This window comes from Protopterus annectens, chromosome 9.part0 (genome assembly GCF_019279795.1).
Source record: "Protopterus annectens isolate FY-2018-M chromosome 9.part0, PAN1.0, whole genome shotgun sequence".
Classification (NCBI taxonomy): Eukaryota; Metazoa; Chordata; order Ceratodontiformes; family Protopteridae; genus Protopterus; species Protopterus annectens.
In genome coordinates this window covers 1,719,027,917-1,719,050,643 of record NC_056743.1, presented here as the reverse complement: position 1 = coordinate 1,719,050,643, position 22,727 = coordinate 1,719,027,917, and the positions used below count along the sequence as shown (strand labels likewise).

General features: G+C 42.1%; 1 protein-coding gene across 1 annotated transcript in view; it reads left to right on the top strand.

The window, feature by feature from the left end:
* Window positions 1-22,727, top strand: part of LOC122812231 (serine/threonine-protein kinase N1-like) — a 2,446,550-nt gene that overhangs the window by 1,925,874 nt on the left and 497,949 nt on the right. The window contains exon 15 of the mRNA XM_044084586.1: window positions 287-378. Coding sequence (XP_043940521.1) covers window positions 287-378 — 92 coding nt within the window. The remainder of the gene's footprint in view (window positions 1-286; window positions 379-22,727) is intronic.

Below are 22,727 nucleotides of genomic sequence, written 5' to 3'. Positions count from 1 at the left end.
GTAATGTAGTTGGTAGTAAGGGATTATGGGTAGGGGGGAGGAGCTAGGAGCTCGGATCTTGGATCTTGAAGCTTGGAAAGCTGCCGGTTCGGATCCGAGGTCGGATCCGACTACCCACAAGTTGCAGACAAATGAAGTATCTACTCAGATGGAACGTTATGGTGAGTACATAACTTCTTTTTTTGTACTACTCAGAGATTAGCAAATAATGTTTGAAGGGTGTTGAGAAAAAAATGATTATACTATGAGTTCACTTTGAAAAAAATAATTGTTTTTTTTTCAATAGGTGTTGCTGTCAGAGTACAGGAAAACAGGGGATTTGTATGCCATCAAAGCCTTAAAAAAGGGTGACATCGTTGCTCGTGATGAGGTAGAAAGGTGAGTGGTGATATGAATGAAGTAGCGGGAAACCTCTAGGTTCACCAAATTTATAATATCTCTAAAGTTTGTCTAACTGGTAATACCTTACTTTCTTTAGCTTCTCAGTTGAACAGTGTCTGATGTTGTCTTTTTCATTCATTCCTCAACTGATGGTTTTGTATCTGAGATGGGTTTGGATCTGAGACTCTGATCTTACTTGGCTACTTTTACCAGATCATTGTATCCAAGAATTCTTGAGCTCCTCTCTTTACCTATAATGCCCCATCAGCCTAAAATACCTCAGATCTTGTTGGTCAGCATTATCTTCAGATACAGATCCCTTTAATATTAAACATTTTATTGGAGTTTCTCCACTGTTCTGGGTTGTGAGCAAGTATATATATTTTCTGTGTGGAAGATCTTAGATCCCCTAAAGTTCAGACACCTAATAAAAATTACACTGTGAATGTCAAAACTAATGACAGGTGGCAGAAATACTTTCTTTAAAACTTTCCAAAGTATAACTCCACTAATGAATTCATAATGAATTAAAGATTCATTAGTGGATTTATATTTTGGAAGGTTTTAAAAAAAGTATTTCTACCACCTGTTATTAGTTTAAATATTCACAGTATGTTTTTTATTAGGTGCCTGAACTCTAGGGAATCTTAGATCTTCCACACAGAGAAGTTTCCTCATTATTTGTTTTTGGACACAGTATATTAACATACTGGTTTGTGAAACTTCAAGGTGCACCACGAAGCCTTTTTGCTTCTAGTATATATCTTTAATATTTATAGTTTACTACTTTTTTCCCCCCTCTGGTAATCTTGATTGTTTTTTAGCTGTTTTCTGCTACCTTTTCTTGTTGGTAGTCTTTCTTTCTTTCTTAAATCTTAAGAGTATTTCTTTCCACCATTTTTGGTAGCTTTCTCCTTTCTTTCTTTTTTTCTGTTTAAAAAACAAAACACTTTATAACTTCTCTAGCTTTAGAGTTTCAAAGCACCAATAAACTGAGAAATTGATAAAGCAAGGAGACACTGTCGAACCACTGAATCTCTTTATTTAGCACTTTTGTCTGGCATTCGCCTCAAGACTTCATTAGAATAATTTAAAAAGCATTAAAGACTTGATTAAATATAAAACTTATTGTATCACATGTTCTCATCTAAAATTGCCATAGGCTGAAAGTCCCATCAATCAACCCTATTCCCATTACAATTAATACTGAATCACCTTCAAAGACCCAAAGCAAACAAACAAAATAATTAACATACAATGACTAAAACACTTAACATTGGTCCGTAACTCGACCTTGTTGTATAAAACACATCACAAATAAATTGTTTTATAATAATACATATTTGAATAAATATTTTTTGTCATACAAAATCAACTCTTAATTCCAATTGACCTGGAAAACATTGTGTCTGACTCAGTGCTTATTATGATGACAGTTACTATAAATGAATCTCAGACTTGAGTTTCAAAAAGCATGAAATGGACAACATGTCATTTAAACTGAGTTTTTTGTAGCATTACATCTGAGCTGCCAGAGTAATTCCTTGTATTCATGGAATAAATCAACTGTCCCTCCCCTATTCAGTATTAATTGTACTGGGAATAGGGTTGATTGGTGGGACTTTCAGCCTATGGCAATTTTAGATGAGAGCATGTGACACAGTAAATTTTATATTTAATCAAGTCTTTAATGCTTTTTAAATTATTCTGATAAAGTCTTGAGGAGAATGCCAGACGAAAGTGCTAAATAAAGAGGTTCAGTGATTTGACGGTGTGTCTCCTTGCTTTATCAATTTCTTAGCTTTAGAGTTTGTTATAATATTGTTATCTGTTTGGTATTGTGGTGCTTTATCATAGCTGACAAGGTGATGGGAATCAAGACATGCATTCCCTGTGGGCATAAGCTTCCCATCTCCGATGCACACAAGAAAAGCATTTATTGCTTAGGTCCCACTCATTTAAAAGCAGACTGTTTGGTCTGCTCTGACTTTAATGGTCGGGCTTTAACTGATCGATGAAACAAACTTATTTTAAGAGGCCTTCTCCCATCTACGTCCTCTTCTATGGTTCCTGGGGATCAAATCCCTACTAAAAAGCCTAACAAAAGTAAGCCTACTTTGACTCCAAGGGAAAAGAAGTCCCATAAGAGGTCTTCTGATTGGTCTTCAATGTCAGCTCATTCAGCAGAGCCACCTATAAGGGTGCACAAGAAATTGGATCCATCAGTGTGACTGTTTTGAAATGCAAGTCCCCACGGATCTATTCACCTTCACTTCTCCCAGATCCTGTCTCATTTAGGCTCCCTTCTCCTTTCCTGGGAGGATGTCCTTGAAGGCACTCAAGACCTCCATCCACCCCATTTTCCCATAGATCTTCCAGGAGCCTTTTGGAAGTCGATGTGGATAGGATGATGAGGAAGTTCCTCAGAGCACAGATTCGGGTGGTGTTTCTTCTGGTTCTGACTCCCACTAGGTTTGTGAGACGTCTTTTGTCCACTTTCCCCCAGTATCTCTTCTGATCTGACCCACTATTTCGGGGCCCTTGGATCCGAGATCCCTGGGGGTGTCCTCCTCAGAGATGAAGATGATCTGTACTTTGACTTTGATGGTTCTCCTGTGCTGACCGGCTCGAAGTCTCTCAGAGCCAAAGCGTGACTGTCACTGTTATCATTCTGCCTTGCCCTTAATCCATTAAACTGTGTACTCAACAGTTTAGGCCATGGCTATAATCTGGCTCCTAGAAAATAACAAAGTGTAGAGACTTCTCATCTGCTCTTTACTCGATGATTTAAAATTGTACAGCTCATCAGATGAGGAACTGAAAGCACAACTGCAAGTTGTCAAAACTTGTTCATATGATATAAGAATGTCATTTGGCCTTGATAAATGTGCAAACGCAATCTTTAAAGCAGGAAAACTGCAAAGCCAGGAAAACAGTTTGGGACAAGTATGTGATATAAAAGAACATGAGCAAGAAGGAGTGTATAAATATTTGGGAATTGATGAAGGATCAACAATAAAAGATGGACTAATGCAAATAAACACTTAGTAAGGAATACCTCAGAAGACTTAAACACTGGAAACATGAGCCACAAGAGACAAGAGTAGCATTGATTACTGAAATTGCCACACACAGTAGTGACTACAGAGTCTTGCATCCAGAGAGACACAACGTCATAAAATATCAGGATCTGCAGGCAGAAATGAGAGCAATGTGGAAGAAAGATACCCAGACAGTTCCAATAGTAATAGGAGCAACGGGTCTTATAAAAAAGAATTTATAATCGGATTTAGATATGTTACCAATACATGTAACTCCATACGAACTGCAGGAGGAGTCATTACTGGGGCCATTGCAGGTGCTATGAAGAGTTTGGAATCAGCTCTGAAACTCTGAGACATCTGTTCCGCTCAGTGCCCCAGCACTGGATAGTCTGACTCACTCCTTGGGTGGAGTGCTGGTGGGATTGCAGGAGCTGATGGTTTGAGAGATTCTGGCTCCTGTGCCATTGACTTCTGTGCCCCCAAGATGTCTTGCCTTTGAGGTTGTGGAGAGAGCTTTATTCTTGGCTAGAGAAGAGACATTCCTGCCTCTCTCAGATCTGACAACCCTACCTCATTCGGTTCTTTCCTCTGAGCCTCATCCATTCATTCCAGTGGGACAGACAGTTCAGACTAGTCCTCAGCCAGTCCATCAGGACATCATCATCTCTTCCAGTACTTCTCCAGATTATCTTACTGAGGAAGTCCCTAGGAAGAGAACATGTAAAAGGAGACACTTTGATCCCCCTAAGAGTCTCTCACTGAGGATACCTATTTTGATGAAGGGGAGGGGTCCTCCAGATCACCACTTGAAGGCATCCTGGAGCTCCTGAAACATAAAAGTGGTTGGTCATCCGACACCCCCTCCAAAGAGGAATCTGTGTTCCTGGAAGCATTATGAGCTGGCCCATCTACTTCTTGGGTGAAGCCCCATCTGATGACCTCATCAACCTTGTTTCTCACTGGGTGTGGAAGTAGGCTGACACTCTAGAGCCAATACCAAAAAGAATGGATAAGATTTTAGCACGTTCTGAAGACAGTACACACTGGAGCAAGGGAGTCCCATTTGATGCCATGCTTGTGGCTGCAGCCACAAAGAAGGAACTGGCAGAACAGAGTTTTTCTGTTCATCACCCTAACAGAGGGTCTAGGGCTTTAAACAGATTTGTGAAGCAGTGTGCACTTCAGCGACCTTTGCCCTCAAGTCACTGAATTATCTGGCACATTTTGCGAGGTTACAAACAGATCTGACCAAGGAGCTTGGTGGTTGAGAATAAAACATCTTCACAGCTGGCCACCTTACAGTCCATTACAAATGCTTCAATGAGGTTGATCTCCCATGCAGTGGAAGGTACTTCATGGGCTGCGGGTTAAAGCATAGCCATCAGGAGACATGCCTGGATGTGCTTGTGTGATTTTGTGAAGCCCTTTAATCTTCGTTAATCAGTGCGCCTTTTGATGGATCTTCTTTGTTAAAGGCACACTCTCCAGATGTGAACAAGATGGAAAGATCTTGCCTGGCATGTGTATATGTTTTTCTACTCCTCAATGACCTTTCTGTAGTAATCAGCAAGGAGATAGAAAATTGTGGTTTAGGAAATCCCAGGGTTCTTTTCAAAAGTCATGTGGAGATAGTTCCCCAGGGGCAGAAGGGGGAACTTGAATGGAAGACGCCGTCTTTGTGGCAGAAGTGGCCTGCAGAGCCACATTGACAGGGATCCCTTCTCAGATAAGACATATCAGCACTTCTGAAAGGGGGCATGACTATTCCCTTCTAGAGGCAATTGGGGGTCCTTTTCCCTACACCAGTACAAAGTAAGCAGGTCCATACTGATGTCTCTTGAGTAGTCTTTCAATGTCAAAGTGGTGGAGAGAATTTTCCGTCGATGATGTCAGCCATGCTGCTACCTATTCATTTCTCCCCTCAACAACAAGTGCAGCAGCTTCTTTGCCCTGATCCCTATGGGAAGGGGGGGGGGGCACCAAGAGATGCTGTATTCCACTACTGGCCCTCCAGTCTTCTTTATGCTTATTTTCCATTACCTCCCACTCCCAAATTTCTACAGAAAGCATTCCGGTTAATGAGTACAGTTATCCTCATTGCTCCCTTCTGGCCTCACTAGATCTGGTTCCCCTTCCTCTGGCCTCACCTTCTACATCTGCCCTGTATACTGGATCCCACTCCAGACCTCATATCTCACCCAACAGGAATGACTCATCCAGACATAACAGGCCTTAAACTGACCGCATGTTTTCTTCAGTTCCAGTAATTATTAGACAGTCCAGGCATTCCTCCCTGGTGTGTCATATCCTGTTATCTTGTCATAAAGCTTCTACTAGAAAAGTTTACAAAAATAAATGGAAGAGATTTGTTTTCTGGGTGCTTAGCAAGGACCTAGAACCTTTTTTCAGCACATGTGCCATCTATAATTGAAATTTTAGCTTCAGTTTTCAATGAAGTTGCTAGTTTTTCAACTGTTAATGTACGATTGGCTGCCATTTCTAATTTCTACCTTTGTGAAAATAATTCTAATGGTGCTCATTCTAAACTATGTAAAGCCTTTCTCAAGGGAGCCTTTTTACTTAGACCCCTGTTAAAGTATCCTAGTCCTCCTTGAGATTTAACGGTCATGCTTCAGGCCTTGACACAAGCTTCTTTTGAGCTTTCAGCCAAAGCAGAACTAAAGTTTTTATCTTGGAAAACCATTTTTCTGGTTGTTATCACATCAACTAGACAAGTATTCGAACACCAGGCTTCATCTTCTAAGCCTCCTTACTTGTTTTTTTCACAAAGACAGGGTATCCTTGAGCATAAATCCATCTTTTTTGCCCAAGGTGGCCTCTGAGTCCAACATAAACCAGGTCATCAATCTACTTTTCTTTCCTAACTTTTCAAATAGAGGAGAGTCTATATTTTACCTTTTGATGTGCATAGGCAACTTCAGTGTTCTCTTCACAGAACAAAAGACTTCAGGAAAGTGGAACAGCTATTTGTTTCATTTTCTCCAAACAGATTGGACAAACCAGTACCCAAAGTTACATTGGCCAAATGGCCAACTAAATGTATTGCCTTAGTTTATAGTAAAACAGGAAAGAAGAAGAATGAAAATGGACAACACAGTTGAAACATTATAAGTACATAACTTTTTTTTTATTACTCATTCTGCAAGCTCAAAGATTGATATGTATTTTTTCTAATCCCTGCAAGCTGTTAGGAAAACACACATATTTTAGTGTTAATGTAAGCCAAGCCTTGTGATTCTGTGCCTCAGACTGGCAGTTTTCATTCTTAAACATTGGCTTAATATTTATTTGCAAAAGCTCAAATTATCTGATGATGCTGGAGATGTATGGTGTAACACAGTGTCTCACTACATTTAATTCATTGCATGTAAAGCTAGTATCGGTTGTAGTTACCTGTTGGCTTGATTATTTTTTATAGACAGATCTGATAGAAGTGCTTGTGGAGGTATTTGCAAGCTGTTTAAGGTAGTTAATGAAGGAGTGTGCAAGAAAAAGCTGAGCCATACTTTTTTTGAGACTTGAAGTAAAGGCTGTCAGTATTCCATGACAGTGAAATTACCTTGCCTTCTGCCTGTAACCAAAGTAGTCTGTCTTTACATATACATGTTTACATTAGTTGATATAAAACAACAATTGTAACTCTAGTGATAAAAACAAACTAATCACTTGCTCACACGTGCATGCCCAAAATATAGGTCTGTATCACTTTGTCGAAGGTTAATTTCCACGAACCTTTGTTCATCAACCGTAGTACAGTGAATATTCACATCAGAGAACGTTCAGTTCAACAAACGACTTACCCAGAGAAAGGAACAAGTTGGCCATCATAAGAAATTTGCCCTTTTCCCCACTGTAATGCGATTTTGAACTTGGTATATATAGTTGGGGGGTGTGGGGGGCACAGCCTCCCACATGGGTGGGTTTGAAATACTGTGCTTTGTGTGACAGTTGGAATGCTAGGCAGCTTGTTCCTTTCCCTGGGAAAGTCATTTGTTGAAGTGAACCTTAGCTGTATTAGGGTCGATGAATGAAGGTTTGCAGAAATGAACTGATATAGACCCCCCCAAAATACAGGGCACTCAGCTGAACATCAACACACAGACACATACCATACTCACACCACCAGAGAATGCAACTCCTAAGTAAGTAATTTTCCTTTTTTACAGGGTCAAACCTTCCTGCACCCTCCTTGTGGGGATTGTGCTCTCTAGCCTTTGCTAATTATATATAGCGACTCCAAGATTACACAAAAGGGAAAAGATGTATTCCTTGTTCCCGCTGTTTCGTAATCTCGCAACAAGAGCCTTTGCCAGCACCCTACAGAAACATACAAGGATTGCTGGCACATTTCAATAAATAGAACATTCATATTTGTAAACATTTGGTCAAAGTACTGTTTAGTAGGCCAGGACACAGCTGAGCACTTTTGATCAACAGAAGGGGTCCTATATATATGGACAACATAACCTAGTACCTAAGAAATGTAGTTTTCCAGCTTTAAGGTTGGGACCCCTTTCATTAAGGATGAACAAAACAATTGCACAGGGATGATTACTCTTGATATTGGCATATAAATTATTAGAACAGACCATTGTCAAAACTTATTGTGTAAGGTTCATGTCATAGATCATTTTCTGTTCTTATTAAAAACTAGAAAACATGATTCAAGTTTTTTTTTCTTGCTTAACCTGCTGTTTAAAACAAGAGATGAGTGAGCCACATAGTCCTTGATGTGCAAGTCCCATGAATATAGGTAGCAGGGCACTCATAAAAGTGTTCATTGTTGTGTGCTGCACGTGATGGAAGATATGCCTTCAAACTGTGGCTGATGACATCCCCCATCTTCAACCACCACAGGTTTACTTCTTCTGTTTGGATAGATCTGGTGGTGCACTGCATATGCTTTGGCAAATTGTGGCAAGATGTTTTTGGTATGCTCCATGCTACACAGTATGGCAATATGACAGCAGTCACAATGTGGGACACAGTAGTAATGCCAGACATACCTGTAGAATCAGTGGAGGAAACATCAGGTGAGAAGTTATCAAGGGAAGTAGTTGTAGCTGTACCCCTTGCAAAGCAGAGGTGGGCACAGTACATTGTAGCACTGGAAAGAGGTGGCCTGTGCTCCACAACTATGGGACAGGACAAGAACAACACAGAATAAAAGTGTTGTATGCTGTAACACACCCAGACAGTGCAGTACAATGCATTGACTGACTGAGCTGTGCGTCAAACATTACCATACCCACACATGTTTCAGGGTTGGGCAGGACGGGTAGGACACAGTCATACTTTTTTGCTCAGGTGAGGTGGAGCACCGTGACAGTGGATAGCAACGATAACATTGGTAGAAGGGTTATGGTGGTGGATTATGTAACCTTAGGAATGGCTAGAAGGGTGGGATAGTCAGGAATCCCCTTTTCTAGTGATGGAGTGGAACTTTCATCTGCTGAACACTGGCCAGGTATATCATTGGCCCTTCCTGCAGTAACAGGATCCTGTCCAGTGGAATGGAGTATCAAGTCAGGAGCATACAAGGAAGCCCTGCTTTGCCCCTCTATGTGGTGTGGTAGTAGAATGTTGTAATCTACAACCCTGTGAATGCCATGGGTTGGTATTGCTTACTGTAGGGCTACAGGGGAGTGTAGTTGCATTGACTTGTAGGACCCTTAGTGACTTGGGTTGCCCACATGATGGGCCAGAACATCCTTGGCCACAGTCATGGGTATGCCTGTGCAGAGGGCTAGAGGCAGTAATGGACAGTTTGTTTGGTGATACTCTCTATATAGTGGTGTATGCCATCTGTGCAACACACATCCATCACCTAGAGGCAGTTGCCTTTATCCTTATGGCTGCACTAGTTGCTACCAGCTGGGCCACCACTGCCCTCAACAGGCATATTTTCTCAAGGTCCGCATATGCCATGTCACTCTGCATATGTTGAAGGATGTTTCACAGTTCCTAAAGTGGTTGCACTTCCCTGTACATGTCATGTAGCACACTCAGCGTCTCTGACATGGTGTGAGTAGTGACCATCTTTATCTGGCAAATTGAACTTCACATCTACTGGTTAATACCAAGGGGGACACAGAGGTTAGGAAATATCCTGGAGGCATGGCAGTTGGCCCCCTACACCCCTTTCCTGTACTGTATGCTGGATGCACACACCTCAGAGGTAGTGTGCCTTTTTTATGCCATCTGTGGTGGTGACACCTGTGTAGTATAGGATGTGCAGCACTAATGAATATTTTCAGGAGGAGGTGAACTTTTTGAAGCAGCTTTTTCAAGAAAGGGGTTATCCAATGTACTTGCTTAATGATCTAGCCCAAGAAGTCATTACTAATAGGGAGGTTATTTATCTTCCTTTACTAGGTGAAGGTACAGTACAAGATGTACAAACAAAACCGTCAGAGCAGTTTGATTTTCATAACAGTTTTGTTTACACCTTTTCGGAAGATTTTTCGCAGATGGAACACTCAATTTTAAAATATTGGCCTATACTTAAGCAACAAGATGAGTTTACACAGATTATCAAGGAACGTCCTTGTTTTGTTAGAAGAAGAGATACAAACCTCAAAGGTCTTTTTGAAGGAAGACCTAGGTCTATTAATAAGCGTGTTGGTCCTAGACTTGGTACTTATAAGTGTGGGGCATGCAAACAATGTTCGTATGTAATAAACGATCGCTCCCTATATATCCCCTCTAGGAGGTATAAATTTAGGGCTGAGCATTTTTACAACTGTGGGGCAAAGGGTGTTGTTTATTTAGGTCTGTGTACCTACTGTCTCAGTTTTTTATAGGTAAAACTGAGAGAACCCTTAGAAGAAGGATATATGAACATCTTTACGACATCTCCAAGAGGAAAGATACCAATGCCTTTTTTAAACATCTTAGCATATGCCCCAATATGCAGATTAAATTTATGGTTTTAGAGCAGGTTTTGCAGGACAACAGAGGTGGAGATTGGGAGGCCCATCTGGAGTACAAAGAATTGTGGCAGCTTAGGCTGAATGCAACAAGACCACCTGGTCTTAATGAAAGCATGAGTATTTCTAGTGTATTGAAACTAAGAAGGGCTAAGTTATGATCTCAGGTTTTCAAAGCCTGCATTTTTTTTAAGAGATGTTTGCATTTTGCTAGTTATTTTTAGAAATAAAGTTTTTCATGCTTTTTAGGATGTGTTTATTATGAGGTTTGCATAAATGCACTTTATTGAATGTATTAACCTAATGTAGGGCACACATACTATTTTTATTATTTTTTCTTTTTATTCTTAACTTGGAATCAGTGCCTTTAAAGTTAATTGCACATTGATTTTAACACCCTGGTCACATGGTTTTATTAATGGAGTATTTAAGCTTGCAAGTTTTAAAATGAATTTATCTTGATAAAGCCTGGCATTTATCCAGGCGAAAGCACTTGATTTGAGTTTTATTTTATTTGAATAAAGCATCGCGTTCAACAATAATCATTACTGTTCGGTTCCTCTTTCTCTAAGCTTGTGGACTTTACGTTTATCTGGTCTGGATCTTTACTTTGCAAGAATGTTTCATTGTGTTCTAAGAAAAAAGCCCTGTTTTATGTTCTCTTCATATTGCACAGTAACTGTCATAATTTCTCTTCACTTTATGGCCTCCAAGAAATGGATCAAGAGCAAAAAAAAAATGGGAGTGACAGAGTACTAAAAATAACCTAGTTAATGGCTATAAGAGAAGATGTTACTTGCATTGAATTGACAGCACTAATTTTCTTATATTATTTTATGAAAGGGTGTTCAGTATATATGTTTGTTGTTAAACTGCAGAGCTTTATAAAACGGGGTAGTAAAGCATAAGTAAGAATTAAATAAGCAGTAAAGTAACTGTCTGTTACCTGTACTATGTCTTAAAAGCTGTAACCTGATAAATTAAATGTAATACAATGGCTGAGATTCAGGAAAGGCATACTGTGAGGGGAGGCCTTAACACAGGCATTTTCACCCTCATGGTAAGCCTTTCCTAATCTTAGACTGTCCTGCTGCTGAGGTTTTCTACTTGCAGAGTTCTCAGCTTGCAGGTCAGTCTCAGAGGCAGAGCTGTATAATAAAGCAGTCCAGGGGAGTAGTTAATGCTAATTAGCCATATGGTCTCCTCTAAAAATGTTAGCAGTTCCTGATTTACACAGCCAAACAATTCAGATAATCATTCATCTGTGTAAAATTTCAGTGCTGGAGGAAAAAGTGACCACAGAGGTCATCCATTCACTTCTATGGGAGTATTTGTGGTGGAAGTAAGGTCAGCGAAGACATGGGAGTGAGGGTGGGTGTTAGTATGTGTATACATGTGTACATGTTTGTATGTGTATACATGTGTACATGTTTATAGAGGCATGCATGATGCTGCACGAGTGTGTGTGTGTGTGTGTGTGTGTGTGTATATATATATATATATATATATATATATGTCTGCCTGCCTGGGTGGTCATATTAGGGCTGTTAAATAGGGAATCAAGAGTGTGAATGGATGTGTGTGTGTGTGTGTGTGTGAATAGGTGAGGTTTTCAATGTCTGTGATCAACTGTGAGAGGACTCGTTTGTTGGGCTCTATGTTAAATCATCGAACGCTTAAAAAACAAATGATTTATCAGAACCATGTAACCGAAAGCTTACAATCTCGAACGCTTAGAACAGCGATTTTTTTCTAATGGAAAAAAATCGCTGTTCCACAAAACAAAAAAAAATGTTTAAACATTACATAAAGTGGGGGCTTTGCCCCCACACCCCCCAAAAATGGCAAAGTAACGGAAGCAGCCAAGCGATTCTTTTCCCAGGGAAAGAATTTGCTTATAGAGTGGGAGGATGGCATAATGGTTAAGGTGTTTACCTTACAGACACAAGGTGCAGGGTTTGACTCTCACATGGGGTAATTGGCTAGGCTTGAAATGGCCGACAAGGGTAGTTAGCTTAGTACTAATCTATGAACCTATATGCCATTTTGCTATTTTTCCTTTTCTTGCTTTCAAGTTCAATCAAGACACATTCAAAAGAATGCATCTTCGATCATTTAATAGGAACCCGTTTGTGATGGGTGGTGGATGAGTGCACGGGGCTTGCCTTTGCTATCATGATGCAAGGGCTACTAGGGAAAACACAACCACTGTCAGGTATGACAGCAGTATTGTGGCTTAGTGTGTGCATTTCAGTGACATGCTAATGAGCCAATAATGAGCCGTTTCTCATTGCGACTATAGCTGTCTCTGAATCACATTTTCTTAATGTCACAGTAGTAGGTCAGCCTGCTGTAGGCATTAACTGTAAGTGGTGAACCCATTTCTGAATTCCAGGGAATGCCTTTTCTGTTTAGAAACTGATTACAATGGTTGAGAAGCAAATGCAAGCATTAGTTAAGCAGAGAGAGAGAGACAGACACATTATTAAAAGTGTGTTGTACCAATACTCACCAGAGATGTAACATATGTGTAATAGTTGACCATGGATTCCCTGTGGAACACACTGATTTATAACAGTTATTGAACTGATTTGCACATGCACAAGCAACAGTTTTATGTAAGTATCATTAGGTTGTACTGATCTGCACAGATTTATACTCCATATTAGTGTGATTATTATGCAGTCGCAAACTGCATCTGTCAGTTGATGTGCTTTATCATGCTGGTATTAGTAGTAACTGACATCCTGCATGGTAGATTCCATGCTGAGTATGAGAAGAGTACCCCTGGGATTCAGAAACATTCTCTGCATCATGCATTTGACAAATGGCCAGACTCAGTGAGTGTGAACAATAAAGACCAAGCAAATTTGTTCTTCACATTGTATGTTAATAGTGGTATAATGAGATGATAATGAGCAATAGTATTAAAATGTGGGACTCAAAGGATGCCATTGAGGGTGAAAAAATATGGTGTGACAGTTCAGAAACATACATATTCCACGGATAGATGCAATCACCTCAGATTAATTGACAGCCATAAAATCCCAGATTTAAAGGAGGGGCATAACAGGGCAATGTTTGGGGTAGTTGCAGCATTAACAAGCCTGTATAAGCAACATGCTGTACTAGTTGCCGGTAGGCATGATGTTGCATGCCATTGCTGTCCACTGCCCTGAACTTGTAGACTGCCACTGTGTTGATAGAGTCACTATGGAAGAGATGGTTGAGATCTGCTGCTGTCATCTGTAGGATTGTGGAAGTTGTAGAGTAGTAATCCCTGTGGATATCACAGTATATATGGGTTTCTTCTACTAGCTACATGGATCTTTCCGTAACCAGTGGTGGACACAGTAGGGGTATCCTAGGCATCTGCCATGATACAACACATGATGGAGCATATGTGGTTGTCTTATACTACATAGGAGAGAGGCAACAGCATGTAGGACTTTTATTGTATGCTCATTTCCCTGAGGTGCTGCTGGCCCATAGACTGTATCCACATTGAAATAAAGGCCCCACCTGCTGAGCTTGGGAAGAAGGTACAACATCTGTAATGGTTACAACTCCAACTACCCTGTACAGGGTATAATCTACAGTTTGTCTGCAGGTCACCAAGACAGTGCCCATGACTCCCACATCTGGCACACATGCAGCCTATGTCTGTGGTTTGTTATGGGTGATTTCCCCAAGAACAACTTCTTGGCAATGCAGGATAGGTACTGGAGCCATGATTGATGACAGCCATCAGAAATCCACAGACTGTGATGAACATTGGCTACAACAACACTCTACTGCATACCCAGCTCATCACTGAGGATGTGTTTGGCCTGCTGAAAGCCTGCTTTCACTGTCTAGATGTATCTGGGGTGCCCTGCAGTATGACCCTAACATATGCACCAGGATATTCTCTATTATGTGGAACCAAATAGAAAATGCACCAAACAAGCCTGTATATAAACTCCGTTTATTGCAGTTAAAACACCTCAAGATTAAGCGCTTTTATCTTTCACATAGAAGGCTTCATCAGAATAAAGCACACTGATTTGAGAACTATCTTTATATCAATACGTGTTACATAATACATAAAATTGAGCTAATGATATGGTCTATTCTCTATATGTGCTAAATTACAAAATATAATATTAAGGAAGCAGTTGCCTTAGGGAGTACAAATGTAGGAGGAACATGTCTCACCACACCAGAGAATGGAGGCTGAACATGTAAAGGAGAGAGTGGAGGATCCAGCAGTAGGGGAGGCCGTTGCCAGAAGAAGTTAGGCAAAGTATGCAGCTAGGCTAAGAGGAAATACCTGTCTCATTACTATAGGCATGTACAGAACAACATAAGTGATATATGCAAACTTCATGCATAGACTGGCCAAACTGCTCATCAAGACATAGGCTACACAAATAAAAATCTGTGTGTGTTTGTGTGTGTGTGTGTGTGTGTGTGTGTGTGTGTGTGTGTGTGTGTCTGCTGGAACACAGCCTTAGCAGATGCCATAGCACTGTGGTGAGCTTGTATTGACAGGTCTGTGAAACCCATAGTAACTATGCAGGCATCCCACATATGCACCCATCCATGGTAGCTCCCTCTCCTGGGCAGACATGCTGTGTAAATGAGAGACATGGCCTACACTGGTGGTATATCCATGGTGAAGAAAATGGATAGTACATCACCTGTGAAGACATTAAGTGGAAGTACCCACAATAAGTAAAACGTGTCACCAGTTCCTTAATTGCAGTGTCTAAATGAATGAATGCAAATACTGCATATAGATGTGAGGTATGATAAGACAGACCTTACCTTGTAGAGCTGGTCTTCTGCTTTGAAGCACTAATGTTCCCAAATATAAGAGGAAGCAACATTTAGTGATATGCAGTACAGTACATACTTCGCCAGGATGCAGGAACCTAAAACATCACAGATACACACCTAGGGCAATTCAGATGAAGATTTTTGGGAGTCTGCTACATCTTCACTGGAATATCTAGCACTCCACCACAGGATACTGATATCTCTGATCCTCCTTGTAGAGATACAAGGAACTACTCTCTCTCTTTTAATGGTGGTTCAGCCAACAGGCCACCTCCCATCACCCTAAAATGCTGCATAGGTTATGGTGGTGGCCAGTGTTTGACATGCTGTTAGCCCCTGCCCCAGCCAACAACAGCATTGATGATATTAATCGCATCCCACCAGGCATGGTCACAATAGGGCCAGTCACATTTATCATGGCAAATCACCCAATGACTGTGGAGAGAGAGGGCCTGCAGTAAATTCTCATCCTCATCCTCTGCATGGAAGAGTTTGCATTTAGAAGGCTTTCATGTGCCAAGCATAATGCTGTTTGAGGATATGGATATGAGTACAGTTTATTACATACAAGCTCATATAGTCCACTGTCCTTTGACACATACATACATGTAAATACACACACGCGCACACACACAGACACACACACACATATATATATATATATATATATATATATATATATATATATATATATGTGAGTGTGTGTGTGTTTCTAACATGCACACCTGTGTAACTGTAGCTGTTAATTATATAGCTTTGTTACATTGTTTCCCTCCCACTAAGGTAAAAAGCTAGACAGTATACATCCTGTTTTCAGTCTGCAGTTGACATTGGTAAGCAAGAACCTTCATTCAAACACCAATGTCAAGTTTTATCTCTGTTATGAATGACAGTGACTAACCTTGCATATGTAATGCATTTGACTGCATGGAGTTGTATGCATGGGTGCCTTCTGTAAACAGTTTTAGGAATGTAAACTAGAAGTAGCAATTGAACATAACCTTTATAAAGGCAGACTGCCTGCAGGCAAGGTATGGCTTCTTCATCCAGTGGGAGACAGCATAGTATTTCCATTTCATGTTGTGTCACACAGCCACACAAACATACTTACAGGAGTGTTACTGCCCAGAGCAATTTATGTAGATAATATATTTGTGTCTTTCGGCTTTTCCCGGTTAGGGGTCGCCACAGCGGAACTCCGGTCCGCTAATGATTGGTAGTGGATTTTTACGTACCAGGTTACCAGCCCTGACGCACAGCCTTCAACGAAGGCACACCCCATTCACGTATGCCTCCACACAGAAGACGCTCTAGCTGAGAATCGAATGGGACAACATCTTGCTATGAGGCAATATATAACTATCTCAAATGCAGCTAGTGATAAGTAGCTGCGCTACATGTATAAAGTCTTAACAGTCAACTCCATCAACCTGTCTGTACACCTGAGATACATTATGCTGACATGTACAGTTATCCCTCCTGGGGAAAAGTTTCGTCATTCATACTGCCAGTGCAACATACATACGGCAACATTTACAAGACCACAGTTAAACTAATTCTGACTTACCTGTACTGTGGCTTTTAGAAAACAAATATATATATATATATATATATATATATATATATATATATATATACTGTACATGGAGTGACACAACTGCAGACATGCCTAACACTTGGAAACATTTTGTTTTATTTAATTTTCACAGTGACAGTACACTTTACTCCCAAAAGGTAAGATTTGCACTTTGCCGTTTGACCCTTGATAACCTCCTTTTGATTGACACAACTTGTCATGAGTGCACTTTTACTTCAGCAGTAGCTAAGAAATGGTACCAATTTTTTTCATGCAGCTCATTGCCTATTCACTTTTACGTAACAGTTCCTTCTGGAAGCAGAGAAGCTAAATGAAAAATTGTAAAACTTCAGGTTTACTTAACAAACTAGATGTGTAGCTTCAGTACTCAGAGCTGTGTACCTGAGTTACAAGAGTTTCCAGTTTCCCATCTGCAATCTTTGATAGCATAGTGAGGCTTTTGGCTCTGGGCAGGGTTTATATCACATACATTTCAAGTTCCATGTAAAATACTTATGCTAACTCATGAGTGTTACTGAATCTCTCTGTCTGGTCTCTCCGTGTCATGCTCCAGTATGAACACCTGAGGAGCACACTGAGCATGCATGGGCAGGTCAGTAACCCCAACAGGTGGGGGGCTTACAACATAAGTGACATTTGTAGATGATGGAAGTGCCAAGGAGCTAATCTGCTGTCACTCATGCAGGCCGTACACACATTATGCCATCTTACACCTTTTTGCCTCCCTTAACTTGCCAACATTTTCTGTACTACATGATGGTCACCCAGCCCCAAGTCATGTTGCTGAGATGTCCTACATTGTCTAACACCTGCTGAGAAAAAAATAAATAAAAGGCATGACTGCAAGAGGCTTGACATAATTATCAGAAAGGAGATTCTACTGAATTACCATGCTTTCTGATAGCACTGTGTATGGCAGAACATCACAGTGGTGCAACAAGGAGCCAAAATGCTTTCTATATATCTGCACAGGATTCACCAGGAGTGCCTGCATGGGGCTCCTATGAAGGTCTCCAGTATAGAGTGGATGCGTGGCACAGCCTTACCAGAGCAGTGTCAGATGCCTTTGGCATGCCCCAACTCCAGTGAGCAGTGCAGGCACCATCGCAGTGATCTTTGGAGATACCACTTTACTTCTAAGCTTGTGGAATAAGAGGTCTGAGTAAAGGCATCTGAAACGTATAGTAATTATATATCTGGTCTGTAGTGATAAAGAAGTTTTCCTGCTTGAGACAGAGTGGGTTGCAGAATGTTACATTTTATTTTACAACTCTGGAGATCATTCAGAAAAATCATCTTCTATATTGTAGTTGGGTTGAAAGGCTTTATAAGCACAAGGGGATATATTACTTGCTTTTCCTTTCTGTAATTATAATTGTATTGAAGGTTTATTTTGATGCAGTGGTTATCTGACAGCAGCCTGCATGTAAGTGACCCTAGATAGGTAAGTTTGAATATATTTGGATGCACAATTATCCCAAGTGCAGTTGCCTGCTTTTCAGAGTATAAAGAATGCAGCTGTTCAGGTTGTTTGTGTGGGATAACTATAGATCTGATATTGTTAATCCTCGTTCATTCCTTACGCATGGGTATGGGTTCCGACCTCGGAACCGAGCAGGCCATTTTCCAAGTTCGCGTCAGCTTCAAACTCTCGAGCTACACTCTTACCCACAATCCTCCTCTCCCTGTTACCTCAAATTTCGTTTGCCGCATTGCCATTTGGTCATGTCAAGCTGCTTCTCTTGAGCTAAGTACAGTTATTTGTTGTATAATAGTCATTTATATTACTTTTCTGTCAGAAAAGTTTCTATTTCATTGTCTCTTACCCTATCGCATCTAGTGACCATATTTTCTTGAGGTTTTCTTCTCTTTTCTCTACTTTTTTACCGTGAGGTATTTCTCCCCTTACCATTGCTGGTAATCTTTCCTTTTTTTTTTCTTATACCTTCGGGTATTCTTTTGTACCATTGCTGGTACCCTTTTCTACTATCATGGCAGATAAGAAAGGTAGTCCGGGGTTTAAACGGTGTTCTGATTGTGGACACAAACTACCTACATCTGATGCACACTCTTTGTGCATTTATTGTTTGGGGGCGTCCCACTTATCTGCTGACCCACCTTGTACTATCTGTGAAAAGTTTTCAAGTAGAACTTTGTTGGAAAGGAAAAACAAGCTGTTGCTGAAGGGACTTCTTAAATCTCCCTTTTCAGAGGCTATTTCTGGGTCGTAGGCCTCAACCCCTCCTAGAGCCCATAAGAAAATCTTGAATGTTCTTACCAAGGCTAAATCTTTGCCTTAGTCCCCGGCTGGGGACTCCCGCCAATCGAAACCTAAAAAGGCTAAATTTTCGGCACCGGAGGAAACTCTTCAGCCCCAGTGCTTTCGGTGCCTAGACCTTCGGCTCCATTAGTGATCTCAGCTCCATCTTCTCCTGCAGCCTTCACTATATCAGCATGGAGGGGCTCCTCGGTTCAGACTATTACCTCTGTATCGGCATCGACCATTCAGTCGGCGCTGACAGTGTCGATGCCTTTATTGTTGACTCCAGTTTTGTCGGTTCCAGCTTCAGTACTGACAACCACTTCAGCACCGATCCCTGCATCGGTGCAGACTGTGACCTTGGCACCGATGAGTTCTTCGGTGCAGACACCTGTAGCCCAGTCTGTCTCGGCACCGTTGTTCTCAGTGCAGACTGGTGAGATGGGCACCGAGTTTGCCTCTTCTGTGGACAAGCCTGTTTCTCCCTCAGTCTCCATGAGGTTTACTAGAAACCTTTCCAAACACGATATGTTGCATCTTGTGGATCAGGTGCTCTTGGCCAGAGGTATCCCACCCCCCAGGAACTATCCTTCCTTGGGAGGTGATCACCCATCTCCAAAGACCCCTTCTTATTCTCCACCTTCATTGCCTTTGAAGTCCATGGATATGTAGCACAGTCTTCCCCTTCTGCGGTTCCCTTTATGGATCTCACTAATGAACTGCAGTTGCCTTCATGGCAGAAAAGTTTTGTTACGACCCAGGATGTCAGGTGTGACACGCATAGTTTGCTGCTCCACAGCCATTCGGGGACTCCAGGTCAGCAGGCTGAGCCACTTAGGTGAGGGGTGACCCCTGTCCTGGACATTCACTCCTCTTCAGGTGGACCAGCCTTCCAACTGATGGAGAAGGCTTTTGCTGCTGCTGGCGATACTGTACTGTCTGTCCCTCCACCTTCCTCTGGTACACTGGTTTCACAAGTCACACCGAATGGACAAGGGTGCAAGGGCCTCAGGACATATTCCCACAGGAAACCCCTTTTCTGCTGTCTTCCCCAGCTTCTCCCACTGAGGAAGTCCACAGGAAAAGTTCGTGTAAGAGGAAGCATATGGACGCCACAGAGGAGTCCCTCACTGAAGACACAGATTTTGATGAGGGGGAAGGATCCCCCTGGTCACTCTCTGAGGCATCCTTTGGTGATATCCTCAAAATCCTGAAACAGAGAGGTGACTGGCAGTCCTCTAATCCGACCTCTGAGGAATCTGTATTCCTGCAGGCTTTTCGCGCCCAGCCCCAAACCTCCTGGCTTACTCCACCTGCCGATGAACTTGTCCGGCTTATCGTGCAGCATGCTTGGAAGGCTCCTGACACTGTTTAAGCTATTCCCCGATAAGATTTTGTCCCCTCCTGCTATGGATCCACATTGGTCAAAAGGTCTTCCTGTGGATGCTTCAGTGGTGGTGGCCGCAACAAAAAAGGATCTAGCAGAAGAAGAAAGCCAGACTGTCCATCCGCCTAACAAAGAGTCCCGGGCCGTGGACAGAATAGGGAAGCACACCTTTGCATCAGTGACCTTTACTATCAGGTCCCTGAATTATATGGCACACTTTACCAGGCTTCAAAGGGATCTGATTTCTGAGCTCTCTGAAACCTTAGCTGGTGCCGTGTCTGATGAGGTCCGTGACAAAGTCAGTATCTAACTCCTCTATGCAACTGATATCTCACGCATCAGAAGGAGCAGTTAGAGCAGCGGGTTCAGCTGCAGTCTTGAGACACGCCTGGATGCGCTTGTGCAATTTCGCGGAACACATTAAGGCTTCCTTTCTTAATGTTCCCATTGAGGCCTCTTCGTTGTTTGGACCCAAAGTTAAAAGCACACTGGCCAGATGTGAACAGGATGGTAAGACCCTTTCTGCCATAGGTGTCCGTTATTCTTCCCATTTCTTAATGTTCCCATTGAGGCCTCTTCGTTGTTTGGACCCAAAGTTAAAAGCACACCGGCCAGATGAGAAAAGGATGGTAAGACCCTTTCTGCCATAGGTGTCCATTATTCTTCCCCTCAACGTGCTTTCTCCCGAAACCAAAAGAGTGGGAAGATATGGTTCAAGAAATCTCAGTGTCCTTTCCGTGACACACAGGCTGAGTTCTCCCCTAGAGGCAGAGGGGGAAACTCACAGGGAAGATGTTCCTTTTGGGGCAGAAGGGGTCCGCATAACCAGGGTTCCAGGGACTCTTTCCCTGGTCAACCCTACCAGCGCTCCTGAAGAGCGGCCCGACTCCTTTTCTCTTAAGGTGGTTTGAGGTCGTTTCTCCTTGTACCCTTCTGCCTGGCTAACCATAACCACGATTCTTGGGTACAAAGGATTATAACCAGAGGTTATCATATCCCCTTCGATATTTCTCCTGTCCCTTCAAAAAAGCTTCCCGATGTTTCACCCTGTCAAAGGGAAGAAGCAGCACTAGAGAAAGAAAAGCTGCTAAGAAAGAGAGTCATTCAAATAGTCCCTCCAGACCAGATAGGATCCGGATTCTACTCAAGACTATTTTTGGTGCCAAAGAAAACCGGGGACTAGAGACCAGTTTTGGATCTCAGTGTATTGAACAAGTTTGTGAGAGTACAAAAATTCCGTATGGTCACAATACAGACTATCCTCCCGTTTTTGGAAAAAGGTGATTGAATGTGCTCGATAGATCTTCAAGATGTGTACTACCACATAAAAGTGGACAGGCCAGCAAGAAGATTTCTGCGTTTCTGTGCAGGAGCCAGTCACTACCAGTTCAGGGTACTGCCATTCGGACTTTCTGCAGTCCCCAGAGTGTTCACAAAGTGCATGCAGTTGTCACAGCTCACTTGCGACTTCAAGGATTCCAGGTGTTTCCATACCTAGACAACTGGCTCATTTCCGCCCCCACCAGACATCTACTGGAAGAAGCCCTGACATACTCTCTCTTCGCTGCACAAAGGCTAGGCATAACCATAAACCGGCAAAAATACATTCTCACCCCATCTCAGTCGACAGAATTCATAGGGGTTATCTTGGACACAAAGAACTACAGAGCTGCCATTCCAGAGCACAGATTTTTAAGGATAAAGCAACAACTGATTCCAATCCTTTCAAGGGAGAAATCCATGGCTCACTCGGTTCTACAGCTGTTGGGTTCCATGGCAGCCTCCATCATCATTGTCCCCCTGGCCAGGTTTCACATGAGGCTTCTACAGTGGCTACTGCTCACCCAATGGTATCCCTTTCAGCATCCTCTTTCAGCCATGATTTGTGTAACCCACAGGTGCAAACAGGATATAAACTGGTGGATGACACACAATCTGTCACAATGGTCTCACCCCTTCTCCCCCCAGCAACCCAAGGCCACAGTGACCACGGATGCCTCCCTGATGGAGTGGGGGGGCTATGTCAGGGACAGACAGTCCAAGGCACTTGGTCCGAACTGGAGGCCCATCTACATATAAATGTTCTAGAGCTGAGGGCAGTGCTTCTGGCGTTGCAAGCATTCCATCCCCTGCTGCCATCTGGGACAATTGCGATTCACTCAGACAACATGGCGGTGGTCTGGTACATCAGCAAGCAAGGTGGAACCAAATCTTACCCCCTTTGTCGAGAGGCCATGAGGATATGGCAGTGGGTGATGGCTACCAACTGTTTTCTTCTAGCAACGCA